Source organism: Nothoprocta perdicaria, unplaced genomic scaffold (assembly GCF_003342845.1).
Source record: "Nothoprocta perdicaria isolate Ctin4 unplaced genomic scaffold, notPer1 scaffold_174, whole genome shotgun sequence".
In the NCBI taxonomy this organism is placed as follows: Eukaryota; Metazoa; Chordata; class Aves; order Tinamiformes; family Tinamidae; genus Nothoprocta; species Nothoprocta perdicaria.
In genome coordinates, this window is record NW_020454916.1 from 835067 (window position 1) to 859550 (window position 24484).

The 24484-nt window shown below is 41.1% G+C and overlaps 2 protein-coding genes and 1 long non-coding RNA gene across 3 annotated transcripts in view; 1 reads left to right on the top strand and 2 right to left on the bottom strand.

Annotated features, from left to right (window-relative positions):
• Positions 1–200: 200 nt before the first annotated feature.
• LOC112944750 lies at positions 201–6221 on the bottom strand. Its single transcript, XR_003248829.1, has 3 exons — positions 6166–6221; positions 2549–2595; positions 201–371 (listed from the first exon to the last, which is right to left on the bottom strand). It is a non-coding gene; the product is annotated as an uncharacterized LOC112944750 (long non-coding RNA).
• Positions 6222–7822: 1601 nt separating this feature from the next.
• Positions 7823–20180, top strand: MIOS (meiosis regulator for oocyte development). Its single transcript, XM_026036259.1, has 12 exons — positions 7823–7904; positions 8430–8532; positions 8653–10020; positions 10232–10330; positions 11268–11525; positions 12250–12419; positions 13310–13375; positions 14306–14464; positions 15012–15164; positions 16604–16808; positions 18243–18372; positions 18509–20180. The coding sequence occupies exons 3-12, from the start codon at positions 8724–8726 to the stop codon at positions 18603–18605; spliced, it is 2634 nt and encodes an 877-aa protein (XP_025892044.1). The 5' UTR covers positions 7823–7904; positions 8430–8532; positions 8653–8723; the 3' UTR covers positions 18606–20180.
• Positions 20181–21537: 1357 nt separating this feature from the next.
• The window catches only part of RPA3 (replication protein A3), a 4881-nt gene continuing 1934 nt past the window's right edge, over positions 21538–24484 (bottom strand). Inside the window, exons 2-4 of the mRNA XM_026036275.1 lie at positions 24315–24406; positions 23083–23191; positions 21538–22606 (exon numbers count right to left, since the gene is read on the bottom strand). Coding sequence (XP_025892060.1) covers positions 22524–22606; positions 23083–23191; positions 24315–24406 — 284 coding nt within the window. The 3' untranslated portion in view covers positions 21538–22523. The remainder of the gene's footprint in view (positions 22607–23082; positions 23192–24314; positions 24407–24484) is intronic.

A 24484-nucleotide genomic window follows, 5' to 3' on the forward strand; every position in this document is an offset into this window, starting at 1 on the left:
AATATCCAATGGCCTACACTGAAGGAGTAATTGTACTGACAAACAGTTAATTTTTTCTTTAGGCTCAAGTCTCACACCCACACATACATAGGATGCCAACACGGTCTGAAATCAAACATCCTTTCTGTTTGGCCTCTGTGGAAGGCAAATAAAACTGCTGAGTACCCTGTGCTTTATCGCAGAGGGACCAGAAACATGAATCGTGCCTTCAGCTGTTATTATACAWTTATCTAACTTATTACTATTAAAATATTTCAGTTCAAGTGCGCTATTTAAACATACACACACATATAGAAAAAGCAAACAACCCTTCTAACAGCCTTTCCCTGAAGAAACAGCTCTCCTCCTTCAGATCAAAAACATAAGCCGTCCTGAAAGACAGATAAGAGAGTTACARTGTATACATAATTCATGTACAAGCAATGTGAACATGAGCACACTGTCTAAGCAAGGTTCTTCAGGCCAGTTGTGCTCCCTCTGTCTGCCTCAGCTCTATCAACCCTGGATGGGCTTTGGTGGCTGCTTTAGTGCCAGGYGGCTCTGACAGTGAGAGCCAGCTTCCTTAGTGCCCACCTTCCGTTTTAACCCAAGCTACAGAGCCTAATTATATCACAGAATTCATGTTGAATTGCAGAAACGCATTTTGCTGATGAGTAACTGTTCCTGCTGCCACATTACCTGTCATTTTGTCTTCGCTCCAAAGAGCCTGGGGCTCCATCTTGTGGGCTTAGATTGTATGTCATTAAATTGAAAGTCAATTTATTAACTGAGCAAGTGAGAGGTCATTTGCTCTTTTTGTTGTTTTAGGCATAGGTCACTAAACTACATAATATTTGCTCCAACAGTTAGATAAATTCTCAGCAGAACTGTTAAAATTTGGGAAAGGCGTTTTGCAATYGGTACTTATAATATCTGCATTTACACTGTTGAAGCCATATAAATTGGCTTCATATGAAGCCATTTACACTGCTTGAAGCCATACATATTTAAAAAAAAAAGATTTTTAGTTTACACGGACTGAAAAGTATGTTGGGAGAGCAATGAAAGAACAGAAGGCACGATGCTACAGGAACTGAAGAATTTGGCYGCAGAGTATGTTGTTTTGGAGCATGCTAGAAGTCTTTCCCCTAATTCTCTTTCTTTCATCAGCACTTGAAGGGYTAAAGGTATTTTGGAATCATTAGAACACCTCAGCCTGACACTTCTCTGACATTTCAGAACAAAAAGGGCACATATACAGAGCTGGTATATGAAATTCCAGCTGAGTCAACACTAATCTTTGCATATATTTTTTATTATAAAAATTAAGAGCATATACAAGTATCTTAAGACATGGATGATATGCCTAACAGAAATAGCTATCTACAAATAAATAATATATGGCTTTATATATGGCTTTTTAAAATATAGATCAATATATGGATTTATATACCAATATTTCAATTTAAGGGCTTATTATACGAGGTGTGCATATGAGTTTAATTTATGAGTTTAATAATCAAAACAAGCTTTGATTATTACAAACCAGCTGTATACTATACTAAGCAACAGATGCACTGCTAAAAGAAAAAGAAGGCTTTCATATTCTCTATCATTCCTTATTAGAAATAGTGACAGTAAGTAGCACCAACAGGACCAGTAACTCTGAGCTCTGGATTGGAAGTGTCATTCTGAAGTGTCTTCTGAATTATTAGTGTCATTTTGGCCACAGCTGTTGAATCTGTACTTTAAACCCTCCCAGAATACTCAACAAACAAACTGTTCTTTCAACAGCTGAGTTAACAAAACCTAAYGAGTTTTGCCTCTGAAAAATTCCCCACTATCACCACCATTTATGGTGATCCAGCTCCTCTCTCCTATCACATGGATAAACAATGATGCCAGTAATATCATCCCCACTGAGCAAAAGGCACCACATGTTCTTTACAACTAAGAGTTGGACCGGATGGTCCAAAACTCATTGACAAAGTGTCCAGCTAGCAAGTACCAARAAGGATAAATACAACCAGTATTTTATAAAACTAGTATTTTACTTTATAATACCGGTATTAAATAAAATCAGCTGGAACCTCTTAAAGCAAATGCAGAGACTGAAAGAATCAGGGACCTGCCATCTACAACAGTTAATGAAAAAAAAGTGTGATGGGGAAATGCTACCAAAGGGCCCTTTCATTTTGGTGGGTAGGAATTTTTCTGTGTTTGTCAGTGTATAGCAGTCAACTTTCAGACTGCTTGATCAGATTCAGTTTCTTCAGCTGTCAGGGGAGCACTTTTAAGTCATTCTGGAATACTGTGGAATTTGCCCGTAGTAGAGGAAATGAATTGGCAGGTATTTAGTGAAAGGAAAAAAAGGATGGAGGGACCTTGTGGACAAGTGACTGCACAAACACGGCTCTGTGCCCTGTGTCAGGWGTGCAGCAAATTATTGGAATTATCATGATGAATCCTTTTACCCCCAAACATACACCAGTTAGCAACAAAACCAGTTTGTCTCTCAGAAAACTATGCCTGAGTATTTCTATGGTTTGACAGCTTGCTTTTCGCTTACCTGAGGTCTCTGAAATCGTTTTGGACCACATTTGCCTTCCAGTCCCTCTGAATAAAAAAAGAGTAGAAAGACATAAAATAATTAATCAATTAACATTATTAATATTTTGGTTACATTCATAAAATTAAATAAAATTAAGTAAGCAGTAATTCAAGTTTAGTAAAAAATAACATTTTAAATAACATGCCAATATTCTGCTTTGAAATATTCTAAACCATCATCCTTGTGTAACAGTCTTTGATAGCCCTGTTTATTTCATTATCGCTGCTGACACTTTGTAGATGTCAAATACTTCTTTCACCATTATCTCTTACAGGGTAACTAACAGACAAAGCTTTTATAATTCCACCACATATATTCTATGTGAAGTTTTCTTGGTTACTTTATTAATATTCAGAAGACCTTCAAAATATTTTGAATAATCTTGAATTCTGAAAAATTTTMTTTTATCTGATAAGGCATTTCACTTAGGTTCCTAGCAGCTTCTCGTAAGCCTATTTAAGACTTACTTCTCTCTTGAGCAATGTTTCAATTTTTTTTCTATAATTACCTAGTCCCTTAGGAGATGTTACAAGCCCCAGGAGATGCACAGTTTCCTATGCTTTCCAAATGTTACCACATCACAGACTACTTTTTCTTTCTTTTGAGAGGATTAATCGCTTGCTTTGAGCTCTTTATTGAAGCAATATTGTTTAATGATTGCTCTCAAGGTATTTAYAACATACAAACACTTGTATGGTGTCTTTGACAATATATAATGTAAGGAATAATATTCAGAAATTGTATAGATAGAATTCATTTATGATTCACAAGACAAACTTGAGCAATGACAATCATTGAACAATGAACATGAATAGATAGAACATGATTTTTCAGTATTTTGTATATTTTTTAAGAAGCATCATCCTGGCCATTTTGAGTTTACCCTACGTTTTTGAATAATAAGGTCTCAAATGGTCTTCCCCCAAGCGTGATACTGACGTCTACAAAGTCCGAAAAATTCTCCTGTTTGGCATCTTTAGGCCTTGGATTAAATTCCATATCCACTTGTAATTCACTTCACAGGTCACATTCAAAAACAGAGACAAAGCAACAGATGCATTAGACACTGTGTACACAACATTTATATATAATTACTGGCAGGCTGGATAGCACTCCATTTTATTAAGGYTGAAAATACAGCATTTTTAAGACTCTTTTTTTGGTTGTTTATAGCTTTATGAAACTACAAAGATGTAAACTGAAACTATACATGCCAGATGTCTTTCTGTCTAAGTTTTAGCCAGAATAATTCACTCATTCATTTCCAAAAATGAGACTAATGAAGAACTTTTTTTTTTTAGGATTATTTAACAAGTCTGTTTCTGTACTTTTTGGGATCAATAGTATATGCTTTGGAAAGTATAGCACTTAGGGGAGGAGGAAGAAAGGAACCTGTTGTAGCTCTGATACTGAAATTTGGCCAAATTGTAAGCCTTTGAAAAAGGCAATTTGCACTGCCATAAAACACTTAGATTCTAGCAGCCAGACTTCCAGAAGGCTCCATTTGTGCTGGCTATCCTCCAGCCCTGGAGTTGAGAAGAATTTTCCATGAGTCCCAACACAGGAAGTGAAAGCAAAGAATCTCTCATGTTCAGAGGCCTAGGTTCATCCCTTTAACATGAGGCACATGGAAAGCCTAAATAAGAGCCTGGTCTCTCCAAGCTCTGTACAGAACCAAGGGTGAAAGACATGCACATCAACACAATTCATGTGGGATTCCTCTGTTGTCTCCTGGGAAAAAAGTGTCTAGGCTCTTTAGCTACTGAGGCAAAGAAAATTATTTGCAATATCTGTGTCTGCAAACCATTCAAGCTCTGGCTGTACACAGGAGAAAGAGTTCTGATTTAAAATCAGMTACAAGAGTGCAAAAGCTTGCAACAAGAGACTCATTTTGGACAAACTCTAATGGTAGGTTGGAAAAAGAAACTAGAACTTAGAGTTCTTGTTTATGTTAGCAGAGAAAAAAAGATTGTAAAGAAGTTTTAAAATGTTCTTTCAACTCAATATTTTCATTTGCAGGGAAGATTTAGTTTAGCACTCAAGATAATTCCTTGTGCTTAAGTCGTGTAACTTTTTTCTTTTTCTCCTGGAGAAGCACAAAATAACAACACCTACAAAGTTAAGAAATAACATCTGTTGTAATATAAAACAAAATGTGCAGCMTCATTTTTGAGGCTCTCTTTGAATGATTCCTCCTTCCAGCTTTATGCAACAAGCATAACAAGCATAAATACCACGGTATTTGTGGTCTTGGTTTGAATGWAGGTTGTTAGGCTGTTTCCACAGCATGTACACAAAAACTGCTTCAACAAAATATTTAACAGTGTCTTCCTGGAAATGAAATCCCACAAAATTGGTTACAGAAAGGGACTAATGTCTGTAAATGAAAATCCTTATTACTATAAAGACTCAAATAATTACTGCTATGATATGACTTTCCTTAGCATTTTTATGATCATATCTTTTCTCCTTTTAACCAGAAAGTCCGTATTAAAAAAAGAAAAAAAAAAACAAAGAATCATTTTAACTGGTAAGGAAAATCTACTTAAACATTCTGATTAATCTTAATGAAACAAATTTATCTCAAAGAACATCAATTTGTCTTTGCAGGTTTGGTGATACGGTTTTCATGATAAAAGTAGCTGCTGTGCAAATCTGTGTTTTACCAGAAAATATAACCATTGCTTTTCTGAGAAATGTAACCTACTTTCGTTCAATTATTAAATCAGATTATATGTGTTCAGAGCACAGTCAATCTCTATGGCTCTAGCTCTCCCAAGAGTTCAAACTGAGGGAATGTTAGCATTCCGTATGCATGGAAAGCATAATGATGCAATCTTTAATTCTGTGAGGGCTCTGAGAGCAGTTCCACCCACTCCTGGAGCTCTGTTTGCCCAGGCTCAGGCTCAGCTCAGCTGAAGCTCCTTCCCCCTGGTGAGGAAGAGAGGCTCCCAGTTGGTGTGGTGGGAAGATGAGCATGGGCTACTACTCACACCAGCCCRCAGGAGCTGCTTGAAGCTCTGCCTATGTCTAGCCATGATGTCCCTGACCTCAAGCTGATAAGGGCTGATGTCCCTGCTTGACCCCAGGTGCTTTGCTTGACCCTGGTTACTGTCACCAGACCTGATTCCAGCCCTGACCACTCTTCCTGGCTTGACCTCGGAGCCGCCTCATCGCTAGGAACATGCCTGGTGGTGGGACTCTGGGCTGAGCCCAGCTGCCTCACTCAGGCCTGTCCCACTGCCAAGGGACTGAGGGACAAGCGCTCATCTTCCCAGATGGATTGTCGCCCTCAGCTCCCAACTCCCCGTTCCATGGGAAGTGGTTGGCCCTCCTTGTTTCCTGAAAAAAAGTTCTCCTTATGGTTCTGTGTCACAAGAAAAGAGCCCACAAGGTTACTTCAAACTTTCCTATTGCCACTACTGTTCCAAGTCAAGGGAGGGTTTGAGCTACATAAGCTACACGGCACATGAAAAACAGCTGTTCTAAACACAAATGTCTTTTTTCAAAAAAAAAAAAAATAGTGTAACAAGTGGTATGAAACATCTGTGTAAAATTGAAAAAACACATCTTACTCTTAAGAAGGAAACATGCACACCTCCACCTTCTCAATGTTCKCCTTCCTCACCCTGCAAAACATCAAGGAACAGTATAAAAATATGCATTACTCTCTTATAAAATTGTATCTGGTCTTGGATATGCTATGTGAGAAATGAACGCCCTTTTTCCTTCTTTAAAGTGACTATTATTTTCTATCATTATCAAGAATATATATATTTTTATATATAATACACATATATATATGTACACATTTTATGCTTTGTTTTCACTGTAATGTTCCCTGCTTTTGCATGTTCACAAATTATCTTCAGTCTCATAAAGCTTTTCCTTCCTTTTAGTATAATGTCCATCAATTGTTGAGGATACTCATTCTGGTAAAATATGAGCCTGTGTTGTTAGCTGTAATTTCTTTTCAAGGGCAGAGACAAGCAGCTCCACAATGTTGGCCAGTGGGCACCCATCTCACACTTGGAGCTGCTCTTTAAACCCCCACAACTCACTAAATAACCATGAGGATAATGAAGATTCAGGTGAGGTTTCCTAAGAAGCCCCTACAATGCTCTTCCATCCTATGTGAATTATAAAGCACCAGCTGATCCGAGATACATCAGTAAAAGAATATCTAGAGTTATAGAATACCTAGAGCCTTCACCTGGAAATCAGGAAAAGCAAGGGTTTAAGTCATAGGACTGCTGCCCTGATAAACATGCAGGCAAAGGATGCTTCATTTACAGCCTGACAATCACCAGAATAATTCATTCAACCTGTGGCCAACCTGACAGTGCTGTCTCATCCAAATTCCCTCATAAGCGAGCAAGGCTGCACGACAGGTGAGCTGCTTTGACAGTAGCAACCTGTTTATATTTGCTTTGTTCCCATTTGGAGCTTTAGCACTCTAATCTTCCCTTATTTCCAGTCCTTGTACCCAAATCCTAATGTCTTGATTTTGTCTTTRAAATTCTGCACGTTCTTCCAAGCTGTAATGGGGTGATCAATGGTGACTGTGCTSCTGAACTGCATACTTGCTGGCTTGACATTGTATTTCCCAGATTTAACTTGTTTCATCAATTAATTGTTGTCATGTATGTTGTAAAMAATTTCTCTGTGCTTCCAACAACTCCTACATTTTCTGAGCTGKGCAAGATGAATATTGCATCACCAAGACATGTATCACCTGTAACAGAATAAAAAGCTGCGGAGATGCATCAGTCAACATCAAATAAACTTGTGTGCTGAGATTTAGATAACTCGCAGGCACAATTCTAGCCGTGTATCTTCCCCTTTGTCCCACTAAATCACCTCTTTCCGCAAAACAAAGAGCAGCAGTAATTAGCTGCTGCTGCTGCTCAGGACCACGTTCTTGGGGCAGGGAGCCGCCATCAACTCGCAGCGCTCCCCACCAACACCAAGTCCTGCTGGCGCGCCGCCCCGCCCCCCGCACGCCCCGCCCACACGCGCGAGTCCCCGCCCCCCGCACGCCCCCGCACGCCCCGCCCACACACGCGAGCCCCTCCCCGTTCCGCCCCACCCATCGGGAGGCTCCTCCCACAGCATTTGGGGGCGGGGCTTCCTCGAGGCCAATGGGAGGAGAGGGCGGTGCCGCGGCCCGAAAGGGGCAGTGAGTGCCGCAAGCCGGAAGCCGTTGCTGAGCGTCGTCCTCTCTGGCTTGTCGCACCGGAAGTGTCCTGAGTTCTTCTTCCCCCGTGGCCGCGCAGAGCGGCTGTGGCCTCGGCCTTGCGGGCCCCGCGGGCGGGTGAGCGGCGGCGGCGGCCGCGCTCGGGGCGGGCGGGGAGCGGAGCGGGCAGAGGCCCGGGCGGGCCGCTCGGAAGGAGCCGAGCGGTTTTCTGCTTTCCCTGTTTACGGAATGTCTTTCGCCTCCCCCCGCGTTAGGGGAGGTTCTGGGGTGCTGGGGGAGGTGCTGGGGGCCTTGTTTGTACGGGGGCGCCCGCAGCGCGTCCCGGCAGCGGGAACCAGCGGGGCGGGAAGCAGAGGTGGGAGCGAGGGAACGAGCCGGGTTACGTTTCTGTCCGAGTCGTGGAGAGGCGGCCTGTCCTCGGCTGTGTGAAGGGCTCCACGGAGCACAGGCAGGCTGTGATTCCTGACACCCGGTGCACTTAAATGAGGCACAACGCTGCCAATGTGTGGCCCCTTACCAGCAGTTTACCCAAGTATCCTGCCCCATCCATTTCGGTTGGTCCTTTCTTGCTAGTACAATAAGGAAGCAGGACCCACGTGGGTTGTGTAAACAGCAAATCCCGTCATCGTTGTTGTTTTGTAGATGGCCCCGTTGGTGCCCGTCTCGCGAGGCGCGTTCCAGCCTGTGTTCCAGCGAGAGCCACACGTGCTGTGGAGACAACGATGTGACGTGGGAAGCGTTTAAGGTTTGTTAAACCTCTGTGTTAAAAATAGTTCACATCTGTGCTGTTCTTTATTCAGTTGTGATCTTCGGTTAGAAAGGAGATCACTTTCCCTAATATCGCTACCAATCATTTTCCCTRCAGTTCCCATGTGCGTGGACGTCCCCCGTGTCCTTCCCCAAGAGCTCTAAGCCGCTCGTGAACGCGCCCCAACTATGAGCGGCTCCAAACCCGACATTCTTTGGGCCCCGCACCACGTCGACCGTTTCGTYGTGTGTGACTCGGAGCTGAGTCTCTACCACATCGAGTCGGCGGCGAGCCCGGAGCCGAAGGCGGGCTCGCTGCGCCTCTCGGAGGAGACGGCCGCCACGCTGCTCTCCATCAACTCAGACACGCCGTACATGAAATGCGTGGCTTGGTACCCCAAGTACGACCCCGAGTGTCTCCTCGCCGTGGGCCAGGCCAACGGGCGCGTGGTGCTTACGAGCCTCGGCCAGGACCACAACTCCAAGTCGAAGGATTTGATAGGCAAGGAGTTTGTCCCCAAGCACGCGCGGCAGTGCAACACCCTGGCGTGGAACCCCCTGGACAGCAACTGGCTGGCAGCTGGGCTGGATAAGCACCGCGCCGACTTCTCCGTGCTCATCTGGGACATCAGCAGCAAATACGCCCCCGAGGCCGCGGTCACCACGGAGAAGGTGAGGCTGTCGGCAGCAGACCCCGAGGGCGGCCTCGTGGTGACCAAGCCGCTGTACGAGCTGGGGCAGAACGATGCCTGTCTCTCGCTCTGTTGGCTGCCGCGGGATCAGAAGCTTCTGCTAGCTGGGATGCACCGAAATCTTGCTATCTTTGACCTGAGGAACACGAGCCAAAAAATATTTGTGAACACCAAGGCTGTCCAGGGGGTGACTGTCGATCCCTATTTCCATGATCGCGTGGCTTCCTTTTATGAAGGCCAGGTTGCCATATGGGATTTAAGAAAGTTTGAGAAGCCTGTGTTGACCTTGACAGAGCAACCAAAACCTCTAACAAAAGTAGCCTGGTGTCCCACAAGAACTGGGCTGCTGGCTACTTTAACGAGGGACAGCAACATCATCAGGTTGTACGACATGCAGCATACCCCTACGCCCATTGGGGATGAAACGGAGCCCACCATAATTGAAAGGAGTGTCCAGCCTTGTGAGAACTACATTGCTTCCTTTGCCTGGCATCCCACGAGTCAGAATCGCATGGTGGTGGTGACTCCCAACAGGACCATGTCCGACTTCACCGTTTTCGAGAGGATTTCTCTCGCGTGGAGCCCGGTGACCTCTTTAATGTGGGCTTGCGGGCGGCACCTGTATGAATGCACGGAAGAAGGAAAGGCCAGTTCCTTGGAAAAGGACATCGCTACCAAAATGCGTCTCAGAGCTCTGTCAAGGTACGGTCTCGATACTGAACAGGTGTGGAGAAACCACCTGCTAGCTGGAAATGAGGATCCTCAGCTGAAATCACTTTGGTACACTCTGCATTATATCCTTTGTCTTGCTGTGTAACTTGGTGGTGTTACTTCTAAAGAAATAATGTGCCTTTACATAAACCTTTATATAAACCGATTTTATGAAGTCTTAAATAATGCGACATCCTGTAAATACTTTGTGTATGTTAGTAGCCTGACGTTTTAGTTTAAAAAAATGTTTTCCAAATGCTTGGGAAAATTTAAGCTTCCTATACATGGAAATACTTATGAAGCAGTATACTGAAGATATGGATCAAAAACTTACAGGAAACAAAGGTCCCTTAGTTTATGCTGGCATTAAATCTATTGTGAAGTCATCTCTGGGTAAGAATGTTCCAACTTTAATACATTATAGCATATTTACATAGTGATGGTGCTTGTGGGTTCATTTGCAAGAATGATTAAAAGGGGCTGTATAAAAATATAGAAACAAAGTATTTTTGCTTGTGATTTTATATTTATATATATATATATAAATATTTTATATATATATATAACTGAATTTTATTCAGTGGCTGTCTGTTGCCATTTTTCGGACATTTATGTTGCCATTTTCAGACACTAAAATGCTGATTTCTCCCATAACAGTTTGTTTTACAAAGTTCTTTTGTTCCTAAGTTCTACAAAAGGGTGTAGTTCTAGAAAGCTGTCTTTCCTGTAGTTACTGCTAATGTAATGAATGCATTTATGCAACTGTTTAAATACATTATTTCAAAGTTGTAGTTAGACCCTCTGCATCATGTTATGCCTCTCATGCTCAATGATATAATTATTAGTTTAACCTATTATATGATTTTTTTCTCCTCAATTCATTGTATGTTTTGTTAATACTTATACTCCTTGAAGTAAAAAATAACTCTTTTAGTGCTGGTAAAAAATAACTCTTTTAGTGCTGGTAAAACTCCTACCCTGTTCATGCCTGCCGAGAATATGAGACCCAGTGTAGCACCTGCCGGACTGAGTATTACATATTTTCAAATTAAACATGCTGATCACTTGTATCTTTTTTTTAACAGGAACATCCAAAATCTTAGGGTTTAGAGAAAAATACTTAGTGGGAAATACGTGTGTTTAGATGCATTATTTTTAGCAGATCAAAATACTGCTAAAAAGTACAAGTGTTCCTTACCAGTAGGATAAGGAATTGTGCAGGTAGTGAAATGCGATGCTCAGATTTGTGCTGTATTATAGTATTGAAATCAAAGTGTTAGAATTTAAAATATTTATTTAAATCATGATTTAAGTTATTTCCCCTTTTTAGGAACAACAGAGAACCTCAGGCAGAGCAGAAGTGGATCTGATAGACAGGCAGATATTATTCAGTATCTCTCTGAGGAGAGATCCTTGGCTTTGCAGCTCTGTGGGTGGATTAAGAAGGGAACAGACCTGGATGTGGAACCATTTTTGAATTCATTGGAACAAGAAGGAGACTGGGAACGTGCTGCTGCTGTAGCACTTTTCAACTTGGACATACGACGAGCAATACAAATCCTGAATAAAGGTGCTTCCTCAGGAAAAGGTGCGTATGGTGACTAGTACATTTTCATTTGGAGTTATCCGTCATTGTGGTTGACTTCTCTGTAAAGAAAAATATATAAGGCAGTGTGAAAAGGGCACCTTCAGTCTTAGACACCAGCATGAGTTTGGCTGTGGTTGAGTTGAAGCCTGAGGATTTGGTGAATGTTCATCTTTGACTCCTTTCTTTATTATGCTTTTAAAATGAGGCTATTGCATGCTGTACTTTCTAGTTAAAACAGTTTGTAGAATATCCTACTGGTACATACCCCAATGTACCCCTTGAGTGTGGACTCGAGACTAATGGGATTTTTTCTTTTCCTCATTCTTTTAATGACACACCGTTGAGTTAGATGTCCTGTGTTATCTGTTCAGGCAGGTGCTGCTTTCTGCCTTTACTGCGACTGGAATAACTGAAATATTCAGGATTTGATTTGCAGAAAATATTTGTTTTGGAGAAATATTTGAGCAGAGTTACACTGTATGAAGGAGAAGCTCATACTTTTAGAGTCAGCAACTGAAAGTGTTTTTTGTTGTGTTTTTCTTGCCAGTATTACTTCTGTGTTTGTGACTTGCATCTGAGTTCTCTTATAAAAGCCTGTCTTAGCACCACAACAAAAGATAATTATAGGTGGGCAGGTACATTTGTGAATGTTTCAGTTATTTTAAATGGCTTTTAAAGTCCAAAACTTGCATATTATTTCATTTATTGTTTTTTGGTAATTCAGGTGATCTGAATCTTAATGTAGTAGCAATGGCCCTGTCAGGCTACACAGATGAGAAGAACTCGCTTTGGAGAGAAATGTGCAGCAGTCTAAGACTGCAGCTGAACAATCCCTACTTGTGTGCCATGTTTGCCTTTCTGACAAGTGAGTCGGGTTCCTATGATGGTGTTTTGGTAAGTACACTTCTGTTATGTTAAAATTCTTTTAAATATTGTTTGCACACCAGTACTTATCTTTTGGAAATGCTATGCATGAAATTCATAAAATCAGATCTTTAAAAAAATTATTTATGGATTAAATAATTTTTGTGGATATGAAATCCATAAAATCAGATTAAAATGTATTATTTTCTCCTGGTCTGGCTTTTTTTTTTCCCTAAACATGAGAAAAATATTAGTGAAAATATGAGTGAATGTTGAATTAAATAAAAAGATGTGCAAGGAGCCAAAATATGAATTGTACCTTTTTTAGAGGAACTATAAAAGATATTTATTTTCATACATAGTAAATCAATTAAAATTCAACATGGAACTCCTAAACCATGAGAAGAGCATTTTCTTCTTCTGTTTAATTACTTGGTAACRGGAGAGAAATTGATAATGGGAAGGGCAGGAGGGAGGAAACAGTGTACAGTGAGGTTGACAGAACTCTAAGCTATCGTTTCACAGAATTTTATCGTATTGTGAAAATATTTTTATTTTGTTGAAATAATAGGTAAACAGGATAGTTTCTCATCTTTTGAAGTGAAACTTCAAAAAATTGCCATGGAAAAGCAAAACACATTTAAAAATATTTTTATTATATATAATGTGTGTGTGTGTGTATGTATGTATGGAGAGAGAGAGAGACTTTTCCTTTATGTGCATATATATTATATAAATCAGCTGGAACTTAGCCTTAACATTCCTAATGTATGATACTTTCTTTGCAAATCATCACGGTAGTGATGTACAGTAGTGTATGTAGTGTATAGCTGTACCGTAAGCCCCAGGTTCTGAATTTTGCGGTGTTTCCAAGTTGCAATGCTGCATGTGATGGTGGCGTTCCCATCTTTTCTCCCCAGTACGAAAACAACGTGGCTGTGCGGGACAGAGTGGCCTTCGCCTGCAAGTTCCTCAGCGACGCTCAGGTGAGGCGGCAGCGGCRGCACGGCCTGCTCGGAAACGGGGCCTTTACCCACAGGCTGGGGAAACCCGGCAGGGGAGGCCCTGAATCTGTGGTGATCCCTGCTCCTCTTCACAATGGGAAATAAACTACAGTGCAACCTGATCTCTAGTTTTAGCTAGTTTCACTTTGGTCATAATTTAAAGAAAGAATAGAAGAGAAACCTCTTAGCACGATAGTTTATTAAATTATGCTGTATTAACTCTGTCTTACTGGCATTATTTGTACTTATTTAATTGTTAGTTATCTTAACTTGGTACATTTGATAAACATTCAGTATTGTTCATTCTGCGAGGTATTAGATTGTGCAGGGGTGCTATAAATTTTGCAATAATTTACTTTTGATTCTGCCACATACCATGCAGAGCTCATATGTCATATACTTAGGTCCTATGATGGTGAAGAGGCCAGGCCCCAGGAAGAGAAACCTCTAAAACTGAGTCACAGTTTGGAACAGCTTGTTTCTTCGCTGTGCTTTCTCATGTGGCTTGCATTTAATTGCTGAACACAGTTTAGTCTTGATTTTGAACCGTGCTTGATGAAACTTATTTTTTATTTCTAGGTTTTTACTGTCTCTTTAATTCAGGTTTGAGCATTTCCTCTTAAAGTCATTGAAGTATCTAAAGAGTAAGGTGATCTCCTTCTTTCCACTCATACCAGGAGTCTTAAAGAATTTAGATCAAGATTTGCACTGTTGTAGTATAGTGAGTCCATATTCATTTTTCTGTGTAACGTTCAGCACATAGAATATTTAGTTAGCAAAAGAGGTTCTTCTTCAAATCATTGACAATTTTGTTGCATGCCAGCATAAATGAATTGTAGGTGAGCCGAAGGCAAAAGTTAAGGTGTGTGGTGTGTTTTTTTGTTTGGTGTTTTTTTTTTTTTTTTAATGTAGCTCAACAGGTTTATTGAAAAGCTGACAAATGAAATGAAAGAGGCTGGGAATTTGGAGGGAATACTGCTAACAGGACTGACTAAAGATGGAGTGGACTTGATGGAAAGTTATGTTGACAGAACTGGAGATGTCCAGACAGCAAGCTATTGCATGCTGCAGGTTAGTGTGCCTCAAAAAATAAACCTTTATTTAAGGAAACTAGACACTCTATAGCTGTAAAAAAAAGTATTGTAGAAAATGTATTGTGGCGGTGTCATATCTGGTTGGTGGTGCTATTTGAAGCTGCAAATACAGCTCTTCACTTTCTGGTTAGATCATCTTGAGATAGTAGGGGGGAAAAAGCAAAAAGGGGAAGATGCTCTTCACTAGCTGTGCTGAGAATATCCGCTCTCCTGTTTATCATTGGTGTGTTTCCTGGTAGGTTCAGAACATGCTCTAGTGATAATGATATACATATATATGTGCTCTAATRTGTGATAGAATTTTATAATCCTTGATCTGACAGAGAAGAGTTCTGCAGAAGTGTTTTCAACTTGAGAGGCAGACTTAGAAAATATAGTTTAAGTTTGCTAAAACCTTAGTTCAACAGAAAAATTATTTTTTTCCCAATAATTACACTTTGCCATATGACATGTAAAACCTTTTTCAACAGTGAGTGATTTGTTTTGTGTTTAGTGTGTCTGGCACTTTTTCCCACCTGCTTCAGGGTTCTCCATCAGATGTCCTCAAGGATGAGAGGGTTCAGTATTGGATTGAGAACTACAGGAATCTCTTGGATGCTTGGAGATTTTGGCATAAACGTGCAGAATTTGATATACATAGGAGTAAGCTGGATCCCAGCTCCAAACCCTTAGCCCAGGTAAATGTGATTCATCTATGAAGTGTGGTCAATCCAGAAAGGAGGGAGGCCTGATGCTTCTATAGAAAAGTTTAGTTGCGCCTTGGCTTTCGTGAGTTGGGTTCCTCCCAACCTTTTGCTTGTGCAATAGCTTTTCCTTCAGAAACTTCTACTTTCTAGCACTTTTTTTGCCTGGGGAAACTTTTCTGTTCCTACCATGTTGAAAAGCAAAATCAGAGATTTATCCAGCTGAATAGAGGATTGTGCTGAAATCAGAAAACTGAACCATGAACCAGTTCAAATGTCTCTTCCTATTAGTGAACTGACTCTCAACAAGTTATTTCAAAGCATTTAAGTCTAAACAGCAATGGAACATCAGCTTCTCTCGCTATCAGTTCAGAACAGCAGCTAAACCAGAAACTGAATTCTTGTCCAAATATTTTCTGCTTAACATCTGGTAGTGCTTTCAGATGCCCTGGCTTGACCTCCCTCTGTCGTTCTCTCGTGTCCGTCACGTACGAGCACTGCAAGCCTCAGTGACCCCCAGGTTTCCTGGGAAGGCTGGTTTTTAATTTATACCTTCCTCCCAGCTGTGGAAGGAGAGCTCCAGCTGTAGCGCTCCATGCGGGAGGAGCTGAGTGTAGCCCTCCCTCTTGCTGTGACTAACACAAATGGCCCCTAAAAAGTTTTATGCAGTATCCAGGCACRGCTTGCAATATAAGATGAGGAGGGAAAGATTTTAGGAAGGCCCTCGTGTTGGGGACTTGAGAGCAGCTCAGCTGACTATAAAGAGTCACTGAATGAGGACTGAGAAAATGACTTTAATTGTACAGTAAATAAATTTGTTTCATTATTTCACATGCAAGTTTCTATAATCTGAAATAATGCCTTTCCCAATCTTAGTTATATGTAGTTTTATGTGCTTTTGTGGTAAGTTTTATGTGCTTTTGTGGGTAAGCCTGCCTCCCTGAGCTGCATGTCTGTAAGCTGAGATGCTGGGATCACCTTCACTAAGTAACCTCAGCTTTCCAGCACGTTCTCTGGAGTAGCCGGCACTAGGCCCTCCTATGACCTGCAGGGAGAAACAGAAGATCCGAGTGTTTGTTTGTGCCTGGCATCAATTCAGTGGCTATGGAGGAGGAAAGCTGTAGCAGSGTGTTTGCCTTTTTGGTACTTGCATTTCTCCAGCTGGCCAGTTCTGGCCATTCTAGGATGTAGGATACAAACTATTATACTAGAAAGCCAAATGGCAAGGAGCTAATGGCAGGGAAGCAGAAATTGTTGGTTAATGCCCTTCTCTATCTGAAAAAGTCAGTAGTGGAGTTCAATGTTGGGGAAAAAAAAACACCTCATTTAAAGACTGGAATAACCTTACTCAAAATGAAGAGAGGGGAGAAAAACAAACCAACAACAACAACAAAAAAAACACCAGAATATTAATTGGCTTCTGTTCTCTTTAGGTGTTTGTGAGCTGCAATTTCTGTGGGAAGTCCATTTCCTACAGCTGTTCAGCTATACCTCACCAGGGACGAGGCTTTAGCCAGTACGGGGTCAGCGGTTCCCCMACCAAGTCTAAGGTTACCAGCTGTCCTGGTTGCCGAAAGCCCCTTCCTCGCTGTGCTCTCTGCTTGATAAACATGGGAACACCCGTTTCCAGCTGCCCAGGTAGGACACGGAGCTTTGAAGTTATATTCGGCTGGAGTGCCAATCCAGACACCAAATTAGCAGTTTCTGCTGGAAGATCTTCCACTCCACCTTTTTCCTTGTGTTTCTACTCCATCTTGTAAATGTTCATGCYCTTAGTTTTGAAGGAGGGAGACCATAACTGAAAACTTTTTTACCTCCCATCCAACTCTGATGTAAAACCTATGTCTGTTTTTAGTGTCAGGCAGTATGCATGTCAAGTGGTTACCTTTTTTTTTTTTCCTTAATTGTCTGTGTTGTAGACATACACAGACTCACAGAATCACACAGAATATTCAAGGTTGGAAGGGACCTCTAGAGATCATCTAGTCCAACCTTCCCGCTCAAGCAGGCACACCTACAGCATGTGGCACAGGGCGGCATCCAGGCAGGTTTGGAAGACCTCCAGAGAAGGAGACTCCACAGCCTCCCTGGGCAGCCTGTTCCCACTGCTCTGTCAAATATACGAGTGTTGCAGTGTTCAGTATTGTGTGTCTCTCAAGCTTGTAAGAAATGTATTTTCTTAAGATGAATTGTACGGAGATGACAAAAATCTTGGACTGTAACCTATTGTTCTTAACTGAAGGGAGAGAGAATAAGTTTAATATTGTTTCAAAGCTTTCTGGCCCTAGGTCTGAAACATGTCTGCATGCTATCACAGCTAAGAAATAYCCTAAGTAGAAGCTCTTGGTTTTAAATGTCTTGGTCTCAGCGTTATACGACACTTCAATCTTATTCATATTTATATGTCTGTGTTGTTACAGCCGTGACGAGCTGTTCAGCTGCATCTATTCATACATCTGTATTTTTTCATTCTTTCAGTAATCTGTGTCATGASCTTTATATTGTAATTGTTCCAATTCATAACTTAGATATTGGGGAGCTGTTTTGGTTTATTTGAACACTTTTTTTTTGGAAACACATTTCATTTGCAGTAAAATAGGTCAATAAATCACTGCAGCCAAAWCCATTTGCTGAATTATAACTCGCTCTTGAAAGAGATTCTGTAAGTAAAAGCTTTTTAATCAGCAAGTTAAGCATGAACCAATAGCTGAGCAATATAGTTGTAGGTTATATTTTCACACAGGTCCATCTCCAGGTGAGGAGGAACTTCTTTACTGTTAGGGTGACAGAGCCCTGGCACAGGCTGCCCAGGGAGGTTGTGGAGTCTCCTTCTCTGGAGGTCTTCCAAACCCGCCTGGATGCCGCCCTGTGCCACATGCTSTAGGTGTGCCTGCTTGAGCGGGAAGGTTGGACTAGATGATCTGTAGAGGTCCCTTCCAACCTTGAATATTCTGTGATTCTGTGGTCCTAATTTCAAATTGAATTAAATAATGTTACTGAGACTGAATTGCAAAGACATGTAGTGACTTACAAGCATATWTTTGTTGTGGTTGGGTGTTTGCCTCTATACAGGAGGGTCCAAGTCTGATGAAAAGGTGGATCTCAGCAAAGACAAGAAGTTAGCCCAGTTCAACAACTGGTTTACCTGGTGCCACAACTGCAGACATGGTGGACATGCTGGGCATATGCTCAGCTGGTTCAGGTACATTTAGTACAACTTACTGTGCTTTTGGGGTTTTGTTTGAGAATATTGTGCTGCTGCACAGGCTTAAACTGGCAGGTTCCAAAATTCTTATTTTACTGTGTGTGGTTTTTTTTTTTTTTTGATTTCTTCCTAGGGACCATACTGAGTGCCCAGTTTCTGCCTGCTCATGTAAGTGTATGCAGCTGGATACAACAGGGAATCTTATTCCAGCGGAGACTGTTCAAGCATAAATGTTATCTTTGCAAATTTGGGGTGCCCTGATGGATTTCCGTAACAGTCCAAGCATATTAGAAGGCTGCTTGTGGCTCTCTGACTGTGGAAAAATAAATTGCTAGCAGATTATTAATAAACTGATGTGTATATGACTGTGCTTGGTAGAAATAAATACTCCTGAAATGAGTCTTGGGCTGTGTTGGGTGGGCTTTCTGCAGGAGGCTAAAGCAGTTGAGCTCAAAAGCACTCCTGAAGCTTTGCTAAAACTCAAAGCACTTTTAACAAAGCTCTCAGGGTGGTGCCCTTCTCTCTGTTTTCCAAAAAAAGTTGTTTATATGCTGTGTTCATTGGAAAATGGGGCTTCAAAATAGGAKTGTTCTTTCAAAGATCCTGTAGCCGTGCTGTGGATTCCTCCTGCTCTTGACTGATCACAACTTCTATGCAGTCATTTTCTTCCAAGGTCATCCAAAGTGCCACTAATTGTACTCTAAAGACTTGTATAGAACAGTCCATTTCTTTCTGCTCTCAAGTTTTGTTAATAGTAAAGCAGCATCTTTGCAATTTGAGATCTTATAAAATAAACCTACATACCCACCTGATGTGGACTTCAGCAGCTTGGGGGGATTGACCCTAACGAGACATCTGCATCCTGAGAAGCATTCCCTGAAAACCATGTGTCAGTTCCAGGACAAAGGGCAGGTAATTTATTTTTACTATACTGCTGTGAAGATCTGAAATCTCAAAGACTGGAGACTTGTAAATATTCAGTTTGAAGTTACATGCTGAGTTTTGACTATAAACAAATTACAAAGATATTTGAATACCAAGGACTTTGGGATAATTGGATTTACCTGTGCTTGCAAAATACACTGGGAAGTGTGAAATGAACTGGTCTGTGTTTTTTCCTTCTTATTTCCTTGTCTTTCCAGTATTTCTGCACACCTATTTCAGATCACTAGTGAACACCAGTCTGCTCCCCCCCAAAGTTGGACAACTTTAGGTCATTGACTAAGAGCAGTTATAGATAGATTACCAACTGAAAGTGAGATTTTTTTTTTATTAGCTAATAAGAAAGTCAATGATACTTGCTAGTGCTGTGCTAGGAGCTATCAGTAGTGTTTCCTTGATTTTTGTGGGCAACAAAGTTCACACAAATTAGGGGAAAAAATCTGTTTTAAGGTATGTGATAATAACACCAGTTTATTTGGTGTGTGTTTATTTACTGGTAGAACAGTAAATGAGTTACTTAACTTGTGTGCTAAGAAATACTAAATGGAATCCTAGCGATAAACTAGTACCATATTGCCAGGACTGTGAAAAAATGGTGTTTTAAAAGGGAATGTAGTGCTATATACCATTAGTTCTAAGCATGTAGTGTGGTTGTAACAAGACAAAATGCAAAAAACATTTTCTGTAAGTGTACTTGGTTTATGATTTGGGACTTTCAGTTTTCTGATTTAATGCTGATGCTGTAAATATATCTGCTACATTTACTCCAAAATTCTTGCCAAATGATGAAGAATCTTTATAAGCTCAAATCTAAGAGGTACTTGATATTTTAAGTTACTGTCATAGAAGAACAGTAAATGTTTTTTCCTTGTTATAATATTTATTTCTTTCCAGTCTTTTTGAAGCTGCCCAGAGCCCCTTCTCAATCTGTAATTTCCTGTTAATAAAAGTGGGGTTTCATTATCAATGTAAATATGGTCAATGAAACTCTCATGTAATTGCGAAGAGTTTATCATTGCTTTGTAAGTGCCAAGTCTATGCTTTTATTTCTCTACTGTAACAATGATGAGCACCTTTCCTGAGCAAGTCCATTTCTAGTTGAATACAGCTAATTTACACTGTCTCATTTTCTTACATAAAGAAAAYTAATTTACAGCATTGTAGAGCTGATGGTACCTATTTGTGTCAAATTTTTCATTTCATTAAATAAGCATACCTTTACTATCATTGTGTCTTTGAAACATTCTGAATAATGAAGGTGGGTATAGTCTGACCTTGTTTAAGTACCAGCTTTGGCTACTGTAGTTTGTATTCAAGCTTCCAGGCCAACTTCATTGTTTGCAGAAAGTTAGTATAAAATCAGGTGCTTTTAATCATCATTTCTTTTCTTGTTTTGCTTTTAAATTAAGAGGAAAAAACAAAACAAAAAAAATCAACRAAAACTTGTTTTGGAGGTGTGACTTGTTCATTTAACCATAGCCATAACCTACAGCCCTTTCATTCACTGCAGGGATGTTTATGTTTTACCACTTCTTATTAGCTGCTTGATTCAGTGTAGTAGAAAACTGTGTGTCTGGATTAAAAAAAAGAGGTTAATCGAGATTTCTGAAGCAAGTTAGTATGTTGCTACAAAGGATATTCTAGGAARATGAAATAAAATTGTGACTAGAGGACTGTGGAGCAAGATGAAAATATTTTTTCAGATCCCCTGACTAGACTAACAGAGCACTGCAATGTCTTTAAAAAGGACCATTTTTAGTGCAAGCTTTTTCTTTTTTTTTTAATGTAGACACAGTTTTAAAAAACTGCCAACCCTTTTGTAGATCTTCATTCTGCAGAAGAATGTATGCCTGCCCACCATACTCATTTTCTGAATTGAGTAGTATGAAAAGATTCCCTCAGAAAATGAGTATACACTTATAAATTGACTTTTGTTTTATTGAACACGGGCATTACAGCATTGCCAGCACTACAGCACAAAGCATGGTAGCATCCACCAKGGGCCTTCTTGCTCTAGTTGGCAGAACAAGACTTGCTCCATCCCACAAAAGTCTCCCTCCTTTTCCATGACAACTTTGGCACTGCTTTCTACTCACAGAAGAGAAAAACGGCTAACCTGTAACTTGATCATCATTGGGGAACTTAACTTGATCATAGCATCACTCAGCTATGAATGGAGGAACTAATCCAGTAATTTCTTCTACATCTTCCAGCAGCATTGGAGTAACTTTCGTAGATGAGTATAGGAGTCTTGGGGTGGGGGGGGGGAAGACTCCCCCACTGAAGATAACAAGCACTTACAACGTGTCTCTTCCTAACTAACCCTAACCTAGCCTCCCTAAGGCACTATAGATATTAACTTTCATACAAACTGTTTTGGAGTTCTAATTAACCTGGGTTACTAACACTGTTTCTTTAAAATGCTTTGAAATTATGAACTCCCTAGAGAACACTTAAGAAAGTAGATTTTTACTTCAATGGTGCTGCTTTAAAAGATCTAAGACTTGTGCCATGTACTGCACCTAGCTTAGAGAGTAACAAAGCTGGGARTTCTGTGCAAGGCGACAGGATTAATGGAGTTGTGATGTGACTACWGAACCCTCCCTGCTTCCCCTTAAGCTGCCACCAAGACCAGCACTTGTGGTGGGAACGCAACAGTGGTTGAACCCACCAAGCCCCTCTGACATCAACATCACTAACAGCAGGGTAGGGGCAGGTAGGCTGGATGCTGCAGTATGTTGGAATTAAGTAACTTAGGTGAGGTGAAATGAACAGAATCACCACAYAGCACTGAAAATTGCACTCCAAGATACAATACTCATACCAATGGTTAAACACCTTTGGACTGTTTAATTGCCGAATGTCCATCACCAAAATGCAAAATACGTATTTATTAGATCTAGACATAGAAGTTATTATTAAGTTTATAAAAATACCTTTCCATTAAATCCTCAGTGACTTTGATAGCAGGAAACTCCTAAGCATCCTAGAATTGCTAATAAAAAAGCCTAAAAAAACTTGCCACGGTGTTCTGCTTCTAGCTCAATAAACTAATTTTCAAAGAAAACATTTTTCACTGGCCACACATGGCATATTTAATAGCATCTTTTCAGTATATTATTTGGAAAGCTCTGCAGCTCCTCAGTGCTGTAGTTTTCTAACAGCAAGCTGTCCTTTCTGAAGTTCCCAATGAACACTAAGAAGCATCAATTGTTCCTCACAGCACCAAAAGGGAAGTATTCAGGGAATTCATGAATAATCTTTAGCGCTTCATTGTAGAGTTCCAGATCTGAAAGATGGCAAAGAAAAACAGCTGTGACGCACAAGTTAAATTCCCCATCAGCAAATGAGAGCATTAAAACATTGCTTATTTTAGAGCAGTATAGCTAGTCCTCTCCTTAACTGGCTCTGCCCAAGCCCACCRCATTTTCATTTTGTGGAGGATTAATCCTAGGCCACCAACTGCACAATCAACAAGCTCCAGTGCAAGGGCAGGGTGGATGAAGCACCACAGGGGAGCAGAGGAGAGACTGTGGCCCACAGCCTGGATCTGTTCAGGCTTTGAGTCTGTCCCTATCCTTCAGCAGTGGGCCTTTGTTTTTTCCATCATTTTCCCATGGTGGTGTCTGTTCCTACACTGTTCTCTGTATGAAGCAGCTTGAAGAAAGGCAGTGTCCAAAAGAAATAATTACCAGGTTCTCCCTTCTTGAAGGGAGCAAGCTCAGGTGCAATATTGGTTGGTTATAAAGGTATATTCCTACTTACCAAAAGGACTTTTGTCTTCTCTGAACTGGACATAGGACATACACATGATGGTTGCCTGATTTGTTACTCTTCCCACTACTTCAATAACTCCTGAGATCTCTTCATCTAGCTGGAGAACGTACCAAAAATTACATTAGCATCACCAAGTTAGGTGCACTGTCTTCTGCACAGAAAAACATGTATAGCTTTCTAATGGCCATTTCAATTCTAACAGAGAAAACAAAAAATATGAAGAAGCATCAGAGGGAAGGTAGCCCTGCAATGGGTAGGCAGAGCCAGACATTATTCACTGAATACCAGCAGGACTCTAGGATATAGCAGAGGAATTCAGGAGATCTCAGTGCATTTCTCTGGCAGAGATCTATCATCACAGGCTTTGGACACWGGCATTAATGAGCCCTGGGTTGAATATGAAATAAAAATAGTAAAAGCTATGTCTTACCACATACAGGTTCAACTTGTATAAATGTAAGTTACTCTTTAAGAATGGCATACCATTTCTGTAATATCCTAAACCTAATGCTTATATTTCATCTTTGAATAAGCTTCCTKGAGTATGGGAACGGATCTCCCTTCTGCCTATGTAATTTTGTCTTTTTCTGATGAAAACGGGGGCTGTAAACATAGAAACAGAGGAAACACTCAAGAAAGTTAAAAAGCACTTTGTAACTTGCAGGAGATCATCTCTGCTGCAAGACAAAGATGAAAAYGTCAAGTTTCCCATTTATAAACCAGAAGCCTTTGCCAGATCCAACTGCATTTTCCTTCAGCCAGGTGACACTCCCTGAAAGCCACCAAGAACCACACAGAATTAATTCCCAGGAAACAGCAGATTTATCAGTGCTTAACAACCCACGCACAGAAATTAATGGAAACCACTATGGATACGTTAAAAYAAGCCTCAGCATTTCAGCATTTCCCACTGTAGATACATTATCTGATGRAAGACATAAAAAAATGAAAGACATAAGAGGAGTTTCACTCCTTTGCTGGTGACGGAGGGACTTGCTCACACAGCGAGCAGGACTTCTCTGCAACATTTATATGCTGTACATATATAAATGCTTAATTGCTTAATCATCTTTAATGGGAAAAAACGATTAAGATTGGGGGGGGGGGGTTCTTTGCGGTGGTCTGTTAGGGGACAAAGGCATCCGTTAAAGATGGGAGAAGAAGAAACGGTCCAACGGGAACGAACGCACAGGGCAGGGGGCCGGGCCGCCCGCTCTCACCGGCTCGCCCAGCTCCACGGTCGCGTGTTTCCCCTCGCCGTCCGAGAGCACGAGCAGCTTCCCGCTGGGGTGGATCTGCAAGAGACAGCGGCCTGGRCACGGGCCCCGCGAGCCGCGCCGCGGCCGGCCCCGCCACGGGCGCCGCGAGCCGCCCCGCGGCCGGCAGGACG